The sequence below is a fragment of the Triturus cristatus genome, chromosome 8 (assembly GCF_964204655.1).
Source record: "Triturus cristatus chromosome 8, aTriCri1.1, whole genome shotgun sequence".
NCBI lineage: Eukaryota > Metazoa > Chordata > Amphibia > Caudata > Salamandridae > Triturus > Triturus cristatus.
This window is the reverse complement of record NC_140591.1, coordinates 416,706,311-416,727,093: the sequence shown is the minus strand read 5'-3', so window position 1 is coordinate 416,727,093 and position 20,783 is coordinate 416,706,311. Positions and strand designations below refer to the sequence as shown.

The window sequence follows — 20,783 nt, the reverse complement described above, 5'->3', positions numbered from 1 at the left end:
TTTTCCCACCAGACGCGTGGGATTTGCAGGCCTGTGGCTGGTTTTCGCTGATTTCGCGACTGGCCTCATCGCATGATTCTTTGCATTTGCATTTTGCATTTTTGCGTCGTGGCGTTGATTTTCACGCTGACATTCGACGCGTTATCTGGTGACTATCGCATGCTATCGCCCCGTTGTGAATACTTGGTTGGCACGGCGTAATTTTCCCGCAATAGGCTGCGATGTTGAGAGTTGCGTTAAGCTACTCTTGGGATAGTTATCACACGTTCTTGTGAATATACCCCTCAATCTTTCTTTTATGTTGGGCCTATTGTGATTTTACTAGGTTTTTCTAGGTCTTAGCTGTCTGTGAGAAACCTATTCTTTCGAATACATATTATGCACTTAGAGAAGGCGTTAGGTCAGCCCCTTGCTCATGAAAGTATGACCATGTTGTCGTTCTTAGGTATCTGCACTTGATGCATTTTCATCCCCTGTTGTGTCCCACCCAGGAGCATTTTTGCCTTACAGAGTTCTGGTTGACTAAGTTGTATCCTACAACTGCTGAATTTAGGAAACATTTTTTTGTTTCCCTTTCAGCAAGCACTACGTGGGTGTGCATGTGTTTTCTTGATCCTCTTGACATCCCTGCCCCACCAAGCTCTCTTTCTGCTTTTCTCTACAACTCTGTTGCTCTCCCATTCTCTTTTCATGTGCCGTGCTCCCTCTGCTTTGAACACCTGCAACTCTCTCTTTTTCCTTTTTACCTGTTGCTCTCCCATTCCTCTTTCAATGCACCCCACCCCCTGCACTCTCAATTTTGTACCCTCATAGTCTTACTGCTAATCCGTTGCTCTCCGGTTCCATTTACTATTCTTTTCTGTGTTTTTATTATTATTTACATTTTTGGGGGATGGCAAAGTGCTTTGGTCCTGCCTACTGCCACAATTCTTCCCCTGCGCACTGTTTTTTAATCTTTTTTAAATTTACCGTTCTAAAATGGCCATCAGCCTTGTTGGAATGGTACACTAAAAATGCCAAAATGGCCCCAAGTGCATTACGATGCTTGCATACTCTTAAGCAGATGTTTGGAACCACTTCATGCTCATATATGTGTCATGGCGCATGTGCAAACATGAGTACGCATTGTTGGCCATCTTGGAATCTGTTTTCTATATTAAATAACCCATTCCCAGATTGCAGTCCATGCATTTGCATTTGTGGGCATGCATCATGATTAGGGCTCCCGGTTTTATGGTATTTATTTTTTTAACATTTCTGTCTGTATTTATCCATATTTATTTTTTGGCCATTTTATCTGTATTTATCCATATTTATTTTGTGTTTTGCGTATAAATGAAGTTGTAAAACTGTACATTTCCATATTTATTTAACTGATAGACTCACACTCATACTTTGTCTGTTGTGTTTTAGATATTTAAGCTATCAAATATTACATAACAATACATCCACTGGTAAATACTAGCATTACACCATAAATGTATGTTGACATATGCCGTTATTTAAATACATTTCATCCTGTTTTTTAATTTCCATGCTGTCCATATGCTCAGCTGCTGGCCTATAATTCATCAAAGACAGCATGGAGAGTCACTTAAAAGGAGCAACATTTCTGTATTTATCCACTTTTAAAAATAAATGCAGACAGAAAACACATTGTTTTCTGTCTGTATTTATCTGTAAAAATCCGTAAAAACGGAAAACAGGGAGCCTAAATCATGATATACTGGCGACCATTTTGAAATTACCAAATGCCAATACAAATACGCATTACTAAAGCGAATAGCTCAGCCTTTTACAGTCAAGACCTACTGGCTTTGCAGTGCATGTTATCAGTTTACCAACCAAATTTTACAACAGCAGTGGTTGTCCAGTCAGTGTGCAGTGGTACAAAACTGCTTCACCCGCACTGAGAATGGGAAACACTAGTGAGGGTGGTTAGTACATAAGCAAGAAATATTGTAGTGCAATACAATATAGCACAATATAATCTAAACAGCTTAGGATCAAGAGTGCACCTGTGACATAAACCATAATTCTATTGTATCAATCAATCAGTCAGGATTTATAAAGCACAGCAAATTACTCATAAGGGTCTCAAGGTGCTGGAGTTTCTAGCTGCTTTGCTGTGCTCTGTTCAATCAAACAGCCAGGTCTTGAGACCTTTCATAAATTCCTGGAGCAATAAAGCAGTTCTAAGGTGCAGGGGAAGGTCGTTCCAGGCTTTAGCCACCAGGTTAGAGAACAAGCGTGCACCACTGTTGGATCGGTGGATCCAGGGGATTGTATTGTTATTTACTACTACCCTTAGAATGCAAAGCAACTCAAAGCTCTAGTTGAACTACTTTAAGGGCAACTAGGTTCCAGCACAAAAAGTTCTTTGCATTCAAAAGCAAACACTTAAGCAAGACTTTGCTCCCCTTTGCTATACTCTGCTTTGACAAATCTGCCTGAAAATTTTTCTTTTTAGTTTGGTATACATAAGCAGCATTATTTTGCAATATTTTGCAAATGTAACTGAATTTTTTCCTCGGTGATAAATCCTAGTCCAATGTATAAAAATAGCAAAAAATGTAATCTGATGTAGGGAACCAGGGTATGATTTTTCAAAGTTTTAGATGTTTACATGTAGTTATAGTTCGGTCTGCTTTTCCATAGAAAGAGTATTTTTTGGTTGCTAATAACTTTGGCCCCGTTTGCCAAATCTTCACAAAACTTTCCAAAATTAAAGTTCACCCACCTCAACTCCTTCCTGGAAAGTTTCGGGGTGATCCATCCAACAAGGGCAAAGGAAAAAGGCGAATCCCAAAACACAAAATCCCCATGCATTTTCCAGTGGAGGCTCCTCTGCTATGGCGGAGGAGCGTCGCCCCACTGCTTTTGATCATTTTGAAATATAAAATGATAATAACTTTGAGTTATTATAATTTTATGTTTCCTTTGCAGGTGGGCAGGTGAGCAGGGTTGCTCTGCTCTCAGAGCAGGGCAGGGAAGGAGTGGTTTGTCCACCCCTGTTTGGTCAGCCCTTTTGGGCACCCAAAACCGTCATGCGCACTTTATCTGTTCTCCACGCAGGCTGTATTACAACCTGCATGAAGAACATGCCCAGGCCCCCATTCCCTGGTTGAGTGTCAAACCAGGACACTCAAAACCAATCACAACGCTGCATTGCAATGTTGTGATTGGTCAGGGGAGCCTGGGTGCTTAACAATCACAAATCTGCATTGCAGTGTTTTGATTTGTCAGGGGAGCCTGGCTGTTCTTTTTGGCTTCCTGTTCCTCGAGTTCCTTGAGTAGAGCAGGAGCAGAGACGCGGGACCCGGCAGCAAGGTTATTTTTTTTTTTTTTTTACATTGTGCAAACCCCCTCCCAGGCCATTTACTGCCCCGGGGACCACCACCTGCCAAGGGTGGTCCATGAACAGAGAAGTAGGGAGAGCCGCGTGACACCCCTCCAGGAGCCAATTAGGGCCTTGGGGACCACCACCCCCCAAGGCTGGCTCCTGCTATGTGCCGGGGTGCCCACGCTCGGGACATAATGGTAATGCACTAAAGGTGGTATTACTCCATGCATATAGATCAAAATAAATTGAGTATAAGAGAGAGAGAATATAATACAGTACACTGATGTGCAATTTTAAAACATTTTTAAAATATTTTTATATATATCACTTCATTGAATGATACATATATTGTTTTTAATCATTGGTACGATTGCTCTGTAAAGTGCATGAAGGGTTCTCTCAAACGTGCTCAAGTGCAAAGTGTCTTAAAGAGATAGAAAGGTAATCAATAACAAAAAATATTCAAAGTTACGTGCAGCAGCATCAACAGGCCACTGCAAAAAGTCTGTCAGCAAACATTTGATCATATTCAACAATTATATCCATATGCATAAAACATGCCATTTGCCATTTCTGCAGCAAAGTGTTTAAGCTTAGGATCAGTGGCGGCTGCCTCGGAATGGGGGTGGTGAGGGGGGATGGATACAAAAAAATTAATACATTTACCTTCTGCGCTGCGCCGTCCCTCCCACCGCCGCACGTCTCTCCTTCGTCCCGGAAGGAAGGTCTGCTGGAAGCTTCGGAAGCACCCAGGCTCCAGGACTCTCCTAGCCAATGTGATTGGTCTGAGCATTCTGTTTGGACGCTCAGGCATTGCCTGGGAGCCTGGGCATGTTCTCCACATAGGGAGAACATACCAAGTGTGCATGACTGTTTGGCCGGCACTAAAGGGCCAGCCAAACCATCATTTGCACTTAGAGGAGTGCAAACCACTCCTCCCCTGCTTTGGCTTCAGAGCCCAGCCTCGCCCGACTCCCACAGAGAAAAATAAAATTATTATAACGTCCTGGTATTATCATTTTATTTTACATTTTTGCACTGCTGAAATAGCAGTGGGGTGACTCTCCTCTGACTTAGTGGAGGATCCGCCACTGCAAATGATTAGCACAGTGCCTTCCACACTGTGCTGTAAAATGAAAAAAGCCTTTTACCAGGCATAGTATTATAGCTTTGAATTGGTAAAAAACCATCCAAGCCAAGCTGGAAAGAATTAGAGCAATCTCTGACATTTGTTTCACTATCGTTATAGTTTTTCAGAGAGGTTTAGCTTTGCCCAGACACAGGGAGCACCGAGTATAAGGCAACACAATTGCCTATCAGGGTTAAAGTGCTGGTCAAATTATGAATGGGTAGTTCCCAAGTATATATATATATGTATTTGCTTGCTAACAATCTTTGCATTTTTTTTACTTTCACCAAAACCTGAATGTTATTGTGGATTTAGATGCAGCAGCGATATATCTATTACTCAGTTGTGTTGAGGAAAAGTAGGTCGCACACCGCTCGTCACACCAGCAAGTTGCCCCAAAGGACTGTGGGAAATGTAGTGGCGACGGCGGGTACGCCTATGCCACAAAATGTAAATAGAACAGTATGTGTATGCGTTAGCCATCCCTGGACACGTGTTTCGAGGTAGTTGCCTCTCGTCAGCAGGGAGCAGGTCAATGTAAAGGGGTGCCGCGTGGACTGCCAAATGTAATTAAAAGCAGGTCAAGTACCTCTCCTGGCGCGCAGGTGCAGACTCAAGGCTCGTCAGCCCGTTAGCTTAAGGAAGCCGTTTAAATTGAGGAAAAGTGGGTCGCACACCGCTCGTCACACCAGCAAGTTGCCCCAAAGGACTGTGGGAAATGTAGTGGCGACGGCGGGTACGCCTATGCCACAAAATGTAAATAGAACAGTATGTGTATGCGTTAGCCATCCCTGGACACGTGTTTCGAGGTAGTTGCCTCTCGTCAGCAGGGAGCAGGTCAATGTAAAGGGGTGCCGCGTGGACTGCCAAATGTAATTAAAAGCAGGTCAAGTACCTCTCCTGGCGCGCAGGTGCAGACTCAAGGCTCGTCAGCCCGTTAGCTTAAGGAAGCCGTTTAAATTGAGGGAAAGTAGGTCGCACACCGCTCGTCACACCAGCAAGTTGCCCCAAAGGACTGTGGGAAATGTAGTGGCGACGGCGGGTACGCCTATGCCACAAAATGTAAATAGAACAGTATGTGTATGCGTTAGCCATCCCTGGAAACGTGTTTCGAGGTAGTTGCCTCTCGTCAGCAGGGAGCAGGTCAATGTAAAGGGGTGCCGCGTGGACTGCCAAATGTAATTAAAAGCAGGTCAAGTACCTCTCCTGGCGCGCAGGTGCAGACTCAAGGCTCGTCAGCCCGTTAGCTTAAGGAAGCCGTTTAAATTGAGGAAAAGTAGGTCGCACACCGCTCGTCACACCAGCAAGTTGCCCCAAAGGACTGTGGGAAATGTAGTGGCGACGGCGGGTACGCCTATGCCACAAAATGTAAATAGAACAGTATGTGTATGCGTTAGCCATCCCTGGACACGTGTTTCGAGGTAGTTGCCTCTCGTCAGCAGGGAGCAGGTCAATGTAAAGGGGTGCCGCGTGGACAGCCAAATGTAATTAAAAGCAGGTCAAGTACCTCTCCTGGCGCGCAGGTGCAGACTCAAGGCTCGTCAGCCCGTTAGCTTAAGGAAGCCGTTTAAATTGAGGAAAAGTAGGTCGCACACCGCTCGTCACACCAGCAAGTTGCCCCAAAGGACTGTGGGAAATGTAGTGGCGACGGCGGGTACGCCTATGCCACAAAATGTAAATAGAACAGTATGTGTATGCGTTAGCCATCCCTGGACACGTGTTTCGAGGTAGTTGCCTCTCGTCAGCAGGGAGCAGGTCAATGTAAAGGGGTGCCGCGTGGACTGCCAAATGTAATTAAAAGCAGGTCAAGTACCTCTCCTGGCGCGCAGGTGCAGACTCAAGGCTCGTCAGCCTGTTAGCTTAAGGAAGCCGTTTAAATTGAGGAAAAGTAGGTCGCACACCGCTCGTCACACCAGCAAGTTGCCCCAAAGGACTGTGGGAAATGTAGTGGCGACGGCGGGTACGCCTATGCCACAAAATGTAAATAGAACAGTATGTGTATGCGTTAGCCATCCCTGGACACGTGTTTCGAGGTAGTTGCCTCTCGTCAGCAGGGAGCATGTCAATGTAAAGGGGTGCCGCGTGGACTGCCAAATGTAATTAAAAGCAGGTCAAGTACCTCTCCTGGCGCGCAGGTGCAGACTCAAGGCTCGTTAGCTTAAGGAAGCCGTTTAAATTGAGGAAAACGACCAACTTGTGTTCAAATTATTACTCAGTTGTGTTACCTGGACAGGAGAAAATATCATTTAATCTGAACAAGGCAGATTTGAAGCTTTCTGTTTCCAGCGAACCCTTTCTCTATATTCTTCATGAACCTAGAGTGTGTTTGGTATTGTAATATTTGCGCGGATTATAATGTTCATTTGCCCATTCAACATTAAATGGTCCTGTTCTCATCATGCACAATGTGGTAATATTTGTTGCCCTCTTTGTCTCTCTGCCTCAGATATCCTCAAATGAAATAGAAACCTTATTGATGAGACTGCCACATATGTTCAAGCAGGAGTTTACTGGTGTCGGAGCAACTCTGGAAAAAAGATGGAAGTTTTGTGCCTTTGAAGGAATTAAATCTACTTGACAGTGAAAAGCAACAGAGCATTTAAGAGGAACTATTCCAGCATATGGCATCTGAAGGATGAAGGCCCCTGAATGTCTGCGAAGAAGGAAGGCCATACTCGTGTTGCCCATGCCTGATTTAAGCTACATCTGTGATGGTCTTGTTTGAGTGGAGTTGTAGGCACACACACTTTTCCGAAACCTGTTATAAAAGGTGGAGAGATGTGTTCTCTACACACGATGAGAAGTTGCACTGTTGAAAAATCTAACGAGACACATCATGAAATGGTCAAAACAACAGAATATGGCAAATACAGCTTGAATGCAGAACACTGATGGACATTTTTGTTGTGCTACAAAAGAACCCTGTTATGCAACTCTAGCTCACCATATGCATTTCAAGTATCGGGGTACAACCTAAGAACAAAGTATGAAGGAGAAAAATCGGCCCCATCTCATGTAAGACCTCTATAATTTAAGAACATGTTTCCCATATTGAGTACAGAAGCATGGGTTTTATAGAACATTGACTCACTTTGCTATGTTTTCACAAGTTGCTGAGAAACAGTTCTTGAATATGTTGCCACACATATCAGTGTGGACTTGCCGCCTTCCTCAATCCACAAGCTGTAGTCTGCCTATTACCTCCTGCTGGACTATCCATTTTCTTTGTCCTGTATATCAGCATTGATTCATTTCCATCACATCCCAGGATTCAAAGAGGTGAAGGGCAAAGGGCAGTCGTTGTTTGGGCCGCAATTGCATATATTAGTGGTATTTGTGTCATGTTACTGGTTATGGACAATAATGACTTAGAGTGATGGACTGTGCTGCCTAAAGTGTACAATCCACATTACAAGAATAAACTTTCTTTTCAGACCAAAGCTTTGGACTCTCTGAAATCCAAGATCTTCGCGGTGTGCAGTGTATCTCACAGATTCATACAAAGATGTCACACAAGTATTTTCTGTGCTGTACGAATTTGCATTTTCCTGCTGTGCATGTCTGTTGTGTTTTGTCTATGTTTTTGACAAGATTGGCCAGGAGGTTCTAATCCCTTCGTTTTGTATAGGGACATTGCCTGCCAATTTTAGACCGGGCCTGGTTGTTCCATTTTTCTCAAGAATGAAATCTGACTCTCTTGATCTGAGATTTTCATATGTTGTGGTGTTTTTGGAAGCCTATTGGTGCCTTAACTCCGAAAAAGACCTTGTTGTCAGGATGGAAAAAAACATAACGTGATGTAATTTGCATTTTCTCTTTGAGGGAACATTCGCCTTCATGTATAAATAAATATCCCTGCTGCCTTCCAGATGAGCAATGCAGACTGCCGAGTGTCTACTCTCCATGCACTGCTGACTTTGAATATGCATGTTTATCCACGCCATATTCATGCCTATCTCTTTATGCATCTCCGTTACTCAGTATAGCCACAATGGAGGAGAACCTCGTGGTATGAAGAAACATTACTTTTCTTTTCGCAAATTTTAGATCCTATTCTTCAGTTCCCTTGTCATCCAGTATAGAAACACAAAGAAACTCTGGTATCATATTTCATTAAAAAGTAAAATATTGAAATGGTGCATTAAATGATTTTGTTGTGTTGAAGTCAGATTGTTTTATAACAAATATGCTTTCAAATAAATATAACTCTTTTCATAATATTTAAGTATCTGCCGTTGTTTTTTGTGTGTTTGTTTTCACAAAAGGTGGGGCAGATTTACAAGCCTCCTGCGCCACTTTTGCGTCACTTTTCCCATGGTAAAAATGAAGCAAAAGTGGCGCAAGGGGCTTGTAAATCTGCCCCGGTATGTTTACCGGTGGCAGCTGGTTATCTTTTTAAAAAGTGGGCCATTAATACATGTTCGAGTCCCACATGCTTCCTGAGTGTTGTACCATGAGAAGAATTTGAAAGCATAGGATCAAACAGTGCCTACAACAACACACTGTTTCCATGCATTTGATAACAAGCAATGGCAATGACAATAGGTCTGGCTTTAAAGGAATGGTGTATGGTAATGTGAAGCATTACACACAGATAGCATGGGAATTGATATGTGTGTGTGTGTGGAAGCAGAGAACTGTGGATTAATACTGGTGTAGGTGAAAATGTCAGGAAACAGTGGCACTGTCAGGCCAGAGCTAAACATCCATATATGGTAATAATGACTGCCCTCCTCCCATCTGTGCTGTTACCACAGAAAAATACCATAAATTATCTAATTATCTAAGACATTTTAATAGCATTGCAATGTCGTGTGTGCCCATGCTGCATAAATAAAGTGATCACAGCTGTTTGGAGGGCAAGCACGTTATTGTGGCCAATCAAAACATGTACTCCTGGCTCCCAACATATGGGCAGAGCAAATGCCCCTCTTCTGGTTATTCTCACATAATTTTCTGGCGACAGCCGTGCTGTTCAGCCAGACCATAAAAAGCCATGGGTACAATGGGTAGAATATTCAGATATTTTCACTGTGTACTAAGCAAACACGATCCACGCCAGAGAGTTAGGGTTCATCCATACCCAGGAAAGCGGGGGAAATGGTGGCAAAATAGTACAGTCTCATTCCACTTTGATGTCTAAAAACCATGTGCAGCACATGCTATTCAGAAAACACAGTTGCACCAAACATGTCTGTTTTATTGTATCTTTTATAATGTCCACATTTCATTCCTTTTCTTTTTCCACATGCCAATTTCCCTAAAATATTTCTGCCACATTATGAAAGAGAATCTCTCTTCAAGGAGGAAGGTTAAATAAATAGCTGCAATCATTCCCCAAGCTCAGGGCATTGGCAGTAGCAGTAAACAATATGTACAGGCTTCTAGATATGTGTTGTAGCTGAAATTAGGTAGACATTATAGATTGGACAACAGAAATGTTACACAAATCTTATAGATTCGAGCTTCATACAGATTTTCATTTTGGAATGATAAACCGATTTCTCAAACAAAAAGATTATTGTTTTCATGAAAAATCACTATTCTTATCCTGAAGTACAAGCTTTCATTTTTAGTAAGTACATGGTTGGTGTCCAAACATCAGTTTTTAATTTTCATCAAGTGCTCAGATGTAACTCTGCCACACATGGAAGGATTCTTTCTTGCAAGCCCATGTTTACCATGTCTAGACAGGGATGCTCATCTGTTGGACATGGAATCCTTAGGGTGGTCTTCCCCTGGATTTTTTGCCTTTTGCTTCCACGTGTTTCTGATTCTTTTTGTTGGCCTTAAGACTCTGAGCACTTTACCACGGCTAATCAGTGCTAAACAGCATGTGTTTCTCCCTTAAACATGATGACATTGATGTATACCTGATTGGCATATTTGTTGTATTGGTAAGTCCCATGTAAAGGGGCATGCCATATACCCAGGGCCTGCACTTCAAATGCTACGAGTGAGCTGCAGCACTTATGTTGCAGGCCTGCCTCTGCAGTGCCTGTGTGTGCAGCTGACTGCCACTTCGACTTGGCTTTTAAAACTAATTGCCAGGGCTTAAGCTTCCCTTTTACTACATTTGTCACACCTAAGTTAGGCCCTAAGTAACACTAAGGGCTGGGTGTTATGTAGGTAAAAGGTAGGACATGTACTTTTATGCTTTGCATTTCCTGGTAGTGACAAACAGCCTATTTAGTTTTTCACTACTGTGCTCTCTCATAGGCCGGCAGTGGGAATTCCTTAATACACATATAAGCTGTAATTGCTGATCAGAGAGGAGTAGCTTTTTCATGTTTCATATCTTTGGAATTGCAATGATAAATCCTCCTTACTGGTGAAGTTGGATTTAGCATTACTGTTTTAGAAATGCTACTTTTAGAAAGTAGACATTTCTCTGCACTTTCCGTTCTATGTGCCTGACAACCTGTCTTCAATAAATGTCTGAGTTGGTGAGAGCTACACTGTGTGCATTCTCTCTAGACCGCCTCAGACACAGGAAGGAGAGGCTCAAAGCACTGATTTACCCCCCACAGATAGCCTATCAGACACGACTGAGTTGGAAGGGATCCTTGTGCACTTCTGAGAGCTGCTTTGAAGTCAGCCCCGACATCAAGGGCACGTTTGGGTATAATACTGGGTCTCTGACCCTCTAAAATCAGACACTTCTGGGTCTTGAACTGAATCTCTATCAGAAGGACTGCTGTGCTGTTTAAAGGAGTCAAATGAACTGCTTTTCCGGAAGGTCAGCTTTTCTGCTTGTTGCCCTGTTGCCTGTTGCTCCCTGATTCTGCTGAAATAGAGCTGGACTCTACCTTCCCTCCAAGTGATCTCCAAGGGTTTTCTGGCTTTACTCCTGCTTTCTGAAGTATCAGGTACACAAAAGACTTCTTGCAATTCTTCTGGTGCTGCTGGAGTCTGCTTTCTGTGAGTCCTACCCATGCCTGATGTGCCCTCTCCAAGCGTTGGCCCACAGAAGTGCATTCTGCAGCTATATTGTCACAAAACCAACACATCGTCCACTAAGCGCCAATCAGAACTGAAGCATTGCAAAGAATTGCAAAGGCTGTTTAATGACAGCAGTTCTACAGCCTGCGCGCCCCAATGACAACACTCTGCACGGCTCGACAACAATGCACTGCCTTCACCTTAGAGAGGCTCAAGAGGCTTAATTACCATGCAGCAGCCCTACTGCGTGCAAAAGAACAACGCATCGTGCTCTCAGTGTCAACGCTTTGCTCGATCTAAGGTTCCTTCCCTGTGTGGGTCTTGTAGCTGGTATGCCCTCCAACACAGTTGGCTTGAACTTTGGAATTGCACCGGTCCCTCAAGACCTCAAGTAACCTTTTGACCGCTAGTGAGTTCTAAGCACTGTTTTCCGCATTTAATCTTTAAACATTCATATCTCGACTTCTACTGATTGGAATGTTGTTGTTTTGGTCTTGTTTTACTAGGATAAATATACTCTATTTTTCTGAACCTGCGTGGTGTATTCCTTGCGTTTGCATGTGTGTGTTTGTGTGGGTGTGTGTGTTGCACGAATACTTTACATAAGCCTGACTGCTTTGTGCCAAGCAATCAGAGGGTAAGCACTGGATATCTTTTATTTTGTATCTAGCTTACACTGACTAGAGTGGTGGTCCTGCCTAGCCTGTGTACATTCCTTAGCCAACCAGCAATCCTATTTTTTACACCATTTTAAACCAAGGGTTACTACTCTTATACCAATATCATCATACTATCATGGGTTGGGAACCGTCCTGGCATGCATGCCCAAAATATCCTTCAGAATTGCCACCATTTTGCAAAGACCAGCACTTGACTAGGGGAAGGCAACATCATGGTATGTATGACCACAACAGGCAACATTATATCTGAGGAGTCAGCAGACTGTGTATGTCCACATTATGCCAGGAAATACCACCAATATGTTAGGGCCACCATTATACCAGAGGTGAGTGCCATCATATCATGGATGCTTAAAATATTTCAATAATACTCTGTTATGATAGGACAGATTCACACTAGAGGTGGGCATCATATTGCCACGGATGCTCACAATATTCTAATAATTACCACACCTATGCCAGGAACAGCATTACACCAGGGCTGGTAATGATCATGCTACATATACCCACAGTATGACAAAAATGACCTCTATTGAGTCAGCTCTGTTTATGTTAGTGGTGAGGACTATCCTATGATGGTTGCCCAAAATAGGTCAAGAATTAGATTGTGCCAGTGTCAGGTTATACTGGGGTGGTCAGGCATCCCATCACAAATACACCTGCATAGACATGTGCACTTGCACACACTTGAACTTACACACATACACTGGTACACATACACACACAATCAGACAAGACAGTGTTTATATACTTAGCCTGCCCTGATTCATCACTCCGAGATTCCAGCTCCTGAGCCTCTCCTAGCGTGTCCTCCACCTTCGAGTACAGGCTGCATGGCAGGTCCTGCCCACACACATACATTGATACATGATTGATAGGAGATTGGTTGTAACACAGGCAGTCACCATGTAACTTGAGACGAATACTGATTGGTTGCATTATGAGCCCTGCACTCTCAGACTCGATGTAAGATGAACAGTGCTCTGGTGGACAGCTGTGGGCTGCAATGTCTGACCTTAACTCTCCAACATTTAATATGTTTCAATACTGCAAAGAGCACAAGCTGGCCCATCAGGCATGCACAGTTTTTCCCCAATACTTGACGGTCTTGAACTGTGCAGTGATGCTGCTATGATGTGAGTCTGCACCACTTCAGACCCTAAAAGCAATGGATGGGGGAAACGCAGGCCAGACACCATTGGAAGAGTGTCCGCTTGAACTAACCATGGGCCATTCATACTCAGATTTGCATATTGTCAATGTTGGAAGGCGTTCCCCGGGGAGGCTGCGGAGTGTGCTCCCGACCACCCTGATGCCCACCTTTCCCAGAATTAGGCCGAGCAAGAGCAGAGAGGCCCTTCCTGGAAGGGTCTCGCACCTAGGATCGCACGCGCTGTGCTTACTCTCTCTTCGGATAGAGGGACACCACACAGTAGGTCGTTTATAAGACAATAAGTCTTTATCGGTAGTTGTCAGGGATCTTTATGATCCGGTAAGCAGGTGCAAAAGTAAATGCCACAAGCAGCAGCGAACTTGTGATGAGGGAAAAGGGTGTACCGGGACAGTCTTTGAATCAGTGTCTCTGCGAGTTATCCGGCGCCCAGCTCTCTATCCTCGAGCTGAGGGGATGTTGCTTCTCTCGGCGATCTCTGCCGATTCTCTTGGAGGAACGGGCCGCGAGTCACTCAGCAGGCACCGGAGGGTCTTAGTTCAGGGAGCCGCGACGGCGTCAGCAGGGCTCAGATGGATCAGAGTTCGGGGAGCCGCGACGGCGTCAGCAGGGCTCAGATGGTTCAGGGTTCGGGGAGCCGCGACGGCGTCAGCAGGGCTCAGATGGTTTCAGAGTTCGGGGAGCCGCGACGGCGTCAGCAGGGCTCAGATGGTTTCAGAGTTCGGGGAGCCGCGACAGCGTCCGCAGGGCTCAGGTGGTTTCAGAGTTCGGATAGCGATCTTCTGTTCGGTGAGCGATCGAGCCGCGACCAGGTCAGCAGGCTCTCGTCAGTCCAGGTCTTCTCTGCCTCTCGTCCCTTCAGCACCCCTTGTTATACCCCCCTTCCTCTTTGAAGTCCGGAGTCCTCGCGGAGAGGGGTCTGGTGCCTGGGGGGCGGTGTGTCGGGGTTTCCTGTCGCTCAGCCCCTTGATCTGTTCAGATGTGTCCGGGAGGGACTCCAGACGCCCAGCAGGAGAGGCGCCCGCTCACCGGGGGCCTGGTGGCCGATCGAAACCTCCCTCGGGGAAGAGACCAGAGGTGTGACAGAGTCGGCGCCTCTCGGTCTGGTTTGGGGGGGGTGTCGTTCTCCCTCGGCCGGGCATGCGTGTTGGGGATCTGGTCGGCCCTCGGGATGTTGGTCCACGGAAGCCGAAAGGCCGTGCCCACGAGGTTCGGCGTGTTTGTAGGGTGACTTGCTGGTCGGGAGGGCCCACGCCACGAGGCCGGTCTCACACGTGCCCCCCCCAGCTGAAAGGCGGGGAGAACTACCCATCCACTTGGGAGCTCTCCTCGCTGAAGCGGAAGAATCGGGACAGGCCGTCCGCGTTGGCGTGGTCAGTCCCGGGGCGATGTTCCACAGTGAAATCCATCCCCTGGAGAGAGATGGACCAGCGTAGCAGCTTTGGGTTTGCCCCTCGCATCTGCATCAACCACCGCAGGGGTCGATGATCCGTTTGCACTCGGAAGTGTGTTCCGAACAGGTAGGGCCGTAGCTTTTTGAGGGCCCAGACTACGGCGAACGTCTCTCGTTCAATTGTGCTCCACCGCTGTTCCCGGGGCAGCAACCTTCGGCTGATGAAGGCGATGGGCTGATCGATGCCTTTGTCGTCATATTGCGAGAGGACTGCCCCGATGCCGTGTTCCGAGGCGTCCGTCTGGACCACAAACTCCTGGGCGTAGTCGGGTGCTTTGAGTACCGGAGCCGCGCACATTGCGGCCTTTAGGGCGTCGAACGCCTTCTGGCAGGCGGGAGTCCAGTGTATTTTCTTGGGGTGTTTTTTGGAGGTTAGTTCTGTGAGAGGGCCGGCGATGCTGCCATAGTTTTTAATTAACCTACGGTAGTAGCCGGTGAGGCCCAGGAAGGCTCGGACTTCCGTTTGGGTTGCAGGGGGTTCCCAAGACAAGATGGCGTCGATCTTCGGCTGGAGGGGGGCGACCTGCCCACTCCCCACCTGGTGCCCCAGATAAGTTACGGAGCCGTGCCCAATCTGACATTTGCTAGCTTTGATGGTGAGGCCGGTTCGGCGTAGAGCCAGCAGGACTTGACGGAGGTGCTGGAGGTGCTCGGTCCATTGGGAGCTGAAGACTGCTATGTCGTCAAGGTATGCCGCGCTGAACCCCTCTAGTCCGGCCAGGACCCTGTTCACCAGCCGCTGGAAGGTGGCCGGGGCATTTTTCATTCCGAACGGCATCACTCTAAAGCGGTAGTGCCCATCTGGGGTGGAGAAGGCGGAGCGCTCCTTGGCTCCCTCGGTGAGGGCAATCTGCCAGTACCCACTGGTCAGGTCGAAGGTGCTGAGGTAGCAGGCGGCCCCAAGGCGGTCAATGAGTTCGTCGGCACGGGGGATAGGATGAGCGTCTGCTCGGGTGACCGCATTGAGGCCTCGGTAGTCCACGCAGAATCTCAGCTCGGGGGCAACACCCGGGGTAGTCGCTTTCGGAACCAGGACTACCGGGCTGGCCCAGGGGCTGTCGGAGGGTTCAATCACCCCGAGGTCTAACATCTTTGCCACCTCGGTCTGTATGCAGGTCCGGACCCGATCAGGGACCCGGTAGGCCCGATGTCTCACGGGCGGGCTGTCTCCGGTGTCCACGTCGTGGACACACCAGCTGGTGACCCCAGGGGTCAGGGAGAAGAGATCCGCGAACTGCCCTAGTAGCTGGCGGCAGTCGTCGGTATGTTGGGCTGTGAGGGCGGTCGACAGTCTCACTCCTTCCACGGATCCATCGGTTTCCTTCGCCCCCAGGGGGTCTGGGAGGGGCTCGGTGTCTTCTTCGGCCCCATCGTCGGTGGCTAGGAGTAGACTTAATTCGGTCCGTACAAAGTGGGGCTTGAGGCGGTTCACGTGGAGAACCCGGAGGGGGTTCCGCGGGGACTGCACATCGATGAGATAGGTGACTTGGCTCTTCCGCTCGATCACCTTGTAGGGCCCAGTCCATTTATCTTGGAGAGCGCAGGGTCTCACCGGGGCCATGACCCAGACTTGTTGGCCCGGCTGAAACTCGACCAGCGTAGCATTCTGGTCATACCAGCGCTTCATCTCTTCTCGACTGGCCTCAAGGTTTGCTTCTGCGACTTCCCTGAATTTCCGGGTCTGGTTGCGGAGCGCCAAGATGTAACGGAACACGTCCGGAGGGGTCCCCCGGGGGGTCGCTTCCCACCCCTCTTTGACCAGGCTCAGGGGTCCTCGGACGGGGTGTCCGTATAACAGTTCGAATGGGCTGAATCCCAGGGATTTTTGGGGAACCTCCCGGTAGGCGAACAGGAGACATGGGAGGAGGACGTCCCACCTCCGGCGTAGGGGTTCCTCAAGGCCCATGATCATCCCTTTCAATGTCTTGTTAAAGCGCTCGACTAGGCCGTTTCCTTGGGGGTGGTACGGGGTGGTGAATTTGTACGATACTCCGCACTGCTGCCAGAGGGACTTCATATAGCGGGAGATAAAGTTTGTGCCCCGGTCACTCACGACTTCGCGGGGGAACCCCATGCGGGAGAAGATCCCCATCAAGGCCCGGCCCACCACGGGGGCCGTCACGGTGCGGAGAGGGATGGCTTCGGGGTAACGGGTGGCATGGTCCACCAGGACGAGGATGAATCGGTGGCCCTGGGCGGTCTTGGGGTCCAGGGGTCCGACAATGTCGATTCCTACCCGCTCAAAAGGGGTACTGACAACGGGGAAGGGTTGGAGCGGAGCCTTGCTCTTGCCCCCACTCTTTCCGCTGGCCTGGCACGTGGGGCAGGACTTGCAGTGGGCCTCCACATTTGCTCACATCTTGGGCCAATAGAAGTGGGTGACGAGTCGCTGGTAGGTCTTATCCTGGCCTAAGTGTCCGGCCAGGGGTACATCATGGGCCAGGCCCAGGAGAAGATTTCGGAAGCGTAGGGGTACGACTAGTATTCGGGCCGATCCCAACTCGGCCGACTTCTGTTCGCTGTAAAGCAGTCCGTTCTCCCAGTATACCCAGTGGGTGCCAGTCCGGTCGCCGGCTGCTTGGGCCTCGGCCTGTTGTCGGGGCCCAATGAGGGACGGGCAGGTGGATTGTTCTTGGCAGAACTCTTCACGGGAGGGGCCCCCTTCGCAGGGCCACGGGGCCAGTTCTGTCAAGTCCCCGAGTTTGGTCAGGGCTTCGGGGTCGGAAGGCCCGGATTCTTCGCCGGGAGCGGTTGGTTCGTCCAGAAGGGGGTCGTTGGCCTCTGGTGGTGTATTCTGGCTCTCGGGGATAGTGGCGGTACTCAGGGGCCTGGCCTCTCCCCCCTCGGAGGAAGGCGCCCGGAGAGTCATCGAGCGCATGGTGGCGCATACCCACTCGGGTAGGCCCATCATCTCGAGGTGGGCCCTTCGTTCCACTTGTCCCCATGGGGAGTTCTCCAGGTCGTTGCCCAGGAGGCAGTCCACAGGCTGGGAGGTTCGGACCGCTACTTTTAACTTGCCGGTGACTCCCCCCCATTCGAAGGGGACTAGGGCCATCCGGCAGAGGCTCTCGGAATTGTCTGATGATATGACGGGGCAAAAGGCGTCAGGCAGGATCTGATCCTCGGAAATCAAGTGGCAATGGACCGCCGTGACACTCGCCCCCGTGTCCCGGAGCCCCTCGATGCGGTGACCGTTGACCGTTACCTGCTGTCGGTACTTCTTCGTGTTGGCGGGCAGGGGCGTTCCGGGGACCATCTCCCGGTCCCTTAGGGAGACCAAGGCCATGGCGGCTGGTTCCCATTCTTCGGAGTCTTCCACCTCTTCTCCCAGGGCTACAGAGGCCATCTGTCGAGCCGGCGGGGTTGTGGTGGCGGTCCGCTGGTACAGGGGACACTGAGGGTCACTGGCATAGTGTCCGGTCTGCTGGCAGCGGAAACAGGTGGTCCTCACTCGGGGCCCCGGCCTCCCGGGTGGCCCGGTGCTGGCCGGAGGTGGAGCTGGAAAGGGTGGAGATTGTCCTCTGGGAGGGCTGAGCGGGGATCCCCCCGGGAGCTCCCTTGGCCGGCCTTGGTTCCCTCCGCCCCTCTGGCGGGGGGGTCCCTGACTGTGGCGACCGTAGTCTCCCACGGGCCCCCGGGAGGTCCGGGTGTTCACCCACCGGTCAGCCTCGACGGCCAGTTTCCGAGGGTCTGTGAGTTTGCTGTCCAGGAGGTGCTGGCGCAGCTCTACGAAGCAATTAGCGGCCAAGTGTTCCCATGCGATTAGGTCGAACAGCTCCTCAAAGGTGGAGACCTTGCTGCCCTTGATCCATCCGTCCAAGGCCCGGCTGTAAAAGTTCACGTACTCCACCCAGGTGGTACCGGGTATCTTTTTGCAGTCTCTAAACCGTTGCCGGTACATTTCAGGGGTGAGCCCATATCTGGCTACCAGGGCCTCTTTCATGTGACTGTAGGAGTTCATTGCCGTGGAGGGCAGGTCCAGCAGGGTATCTCTCCCCTCACTCAGGAACCGGCCCCACAGCCCAGCCCCCCAGTCTTTCTGCGGGACTCGGTGGGAGGTCATGGCGACTTCGTAGGCCTTGAACCACTGCTGAATGTCGTCGTTCTTATAATATTCTCTCACCACATCCTTGGGGATGTGGACCTTTGGTTCCACGGTGCAGGAGATGGGTTGGGTTTCCGAGGGTCGGGCCTCCGCCCTCTTGGCCTGGAGCTCGATTTCTTTTAGGCTACGTTCGTGCTCTAGTTGGAGTTTCTTTTCTTCGTGTTCTCTCTGTTGTTTCTTTTCCTCTAGTTCTCCTTGTAGGCGTAACTGTTCCACCGCCAGTTTTTTCTCAGCCAGTTTTATCTCTCCTTCGATTTTTAGTTTTGCTAGTTCCAGTTCGTGGTTGCGACCTCTTTCTCGGTCCGCTAGTTCCTCTGGGGATAGGCCCCCCTCGGGGGCGCCGTTCCTCCCCGGGCTGCTTTGTGGTTCGTTGGGGGTTTCTCCTTCTGTTTGTGTCCGGGGAGCTTCTGCCTCGACCCAGGTTTTTAATGCCCCCTGGAAGTCCTCTTTCGTGCTCAGTCCGGTGGTAGCGATTCCAAAGTCTTTGCAAAATTGTTTCAGTTCTCGGTGCGTATAAGATTCTAACTGGTCTTTTTGAAATGCCGTGCTTGGGTTGGTGCCTGCGGCACCTAGGGAAGTTTCTCCTTCCATTCTTCTCGGTAGTGCGTCAGCCGTCTACTGCACGATCTCTAGGTGTTGGCTCGGATCCCGTCGTCTGCCACCAAATGTTGGAAGGCGTTCCCCGGGGAGGCTGCGAGTGTGCTCCCGACCACCCTGAGGCCCACCTTTCCCAGAATTAGGCCGAGCAAGAGCAGAGAGGCCCTTCCTGGAAGGGTCTCGCACCTAGGATCGTACGCGCTGCGCTTACTCTCTCTTCGGATAGAGGGACACCACACAGTAGGTCGTTTATAAGGCAATAAGTCTTTATCGGTAGTTGTCAGGGATCTTTATGATCCGGTAAGCAGGTGCAAAAGTAAATGCCACAAGCAGCAGCGACCTTGTGATGAGGGAAAAGGGGGTAGCGGGACAGTCTTTGAATCAGTGTCTCTGCGAGTTATCCGGCGCCCAGCTCTCAATCCTCGAGCTGAGGGGATGTTGCTTCTCTCGGCGATCTCTGCCGATTCTCTTGGAGGAACGGGCCGCGAGTCACTCAGCAGGCACCGGAGGGTCTTAGTTCAGGGAGCCGCGACGGCGTCAGCAGGGCTCAGATGGATCAGAGTTCGGGGAGCCGCGACGGCGTCAGCAGGGCTCAGATGGTTCAGGGTTCGGGGAGCCGCGACGGCGTCAGCAGGGCTCAGATGGTTTCAGAGTTCGGGGAGCCGCGACGGCGTCAGCAGGGCTCAGATGGTTTCAGAGTTCGGGGAGCCGCGACAGCGTCCGCAGGGCTCAGGTGGTTTCAGAGTTCGGATAGCGATCTTCTGTTCGGTGAGCGATCGAGCCGCGACCAGGTCAGCAGGCTCTCGTCAGTCCAGGTCTTCTCTGCCTCTCGTCCCTTCAGCACCCCTTGTTATACCCCCCTTCCTCTTTGAAGTCCGGAGTCCTCGCGGAGAGGGGTCTGGTGCCTGGGGGGCGGTGTGTCGGGGTTTCCTGTCGCTCAGCCCCTTGATCTGTTCAGATGTGTCCGGGAGGGACTCCAGACGCCCAGCAGGAGAGGCGCCCGCTCACCGGGGGCCTGGTGGCCGATCGAAACCTCCCTCGGGGAAGAGACCAGAGGTGTGACAGAGTCGGCGCCTCTCGGTCTGGTTTGGGGGGGGTGTCGTTCTCCCTCGGCCGGGCATGCGTGTTGGGGATCTGGTCGGCCCTCGGGATGTTGGTCCACGGAAGCCGAAAGGCCGTGCCCACGAGGTTCGGCGTGTTTGTAGGGTGACTTGCTGGTCGGGAGGGCCCACGCCACGAGGCCGGTCTCACAGTCAATAAGGATAGTTGATATTGATCCAAATATGCTTTAGAACCATAATGATATCAAATGTGTTTGGAATTTTAGTTTGCAGAATCAAGGTTGTAGGGCATCAGTTTGCCT

General features: G+C 49.4%; 1 protein-coding gene across 3 annotated transcripts in view; it reads left to right on the top strand.

The window, feature by feature from the left end:
* The window catches only part of ENOX1 (ecto-NOX disulfide-thiol exchanger 1), a 2,037,207-nt gene extending 2,028,517 nt beyond the window's left edge, over positions 1-8,690 (top strand). For 2 of the 3 annotated variants that reach the window (XM_085621818.1, XM_085621816.1), the window contains one exon: positions 6,919-8,688. In XM_085621818.1, coding sequence (XP_085477944.1) covers positions 6,919-7,050 — 132 coding nt within the window. In that variant the 3' untranslated portion in view covers positions 7,051-8,688. Of the gene's footprint in view, positions 1-6,918 lie in introns of all 3 variants that reach the window. The other variant, XM_085621817.1, reaches the window with a different exon arrangement.
* Positions 8,691-20,783: the final 12,093 nt, after the last annotated feature.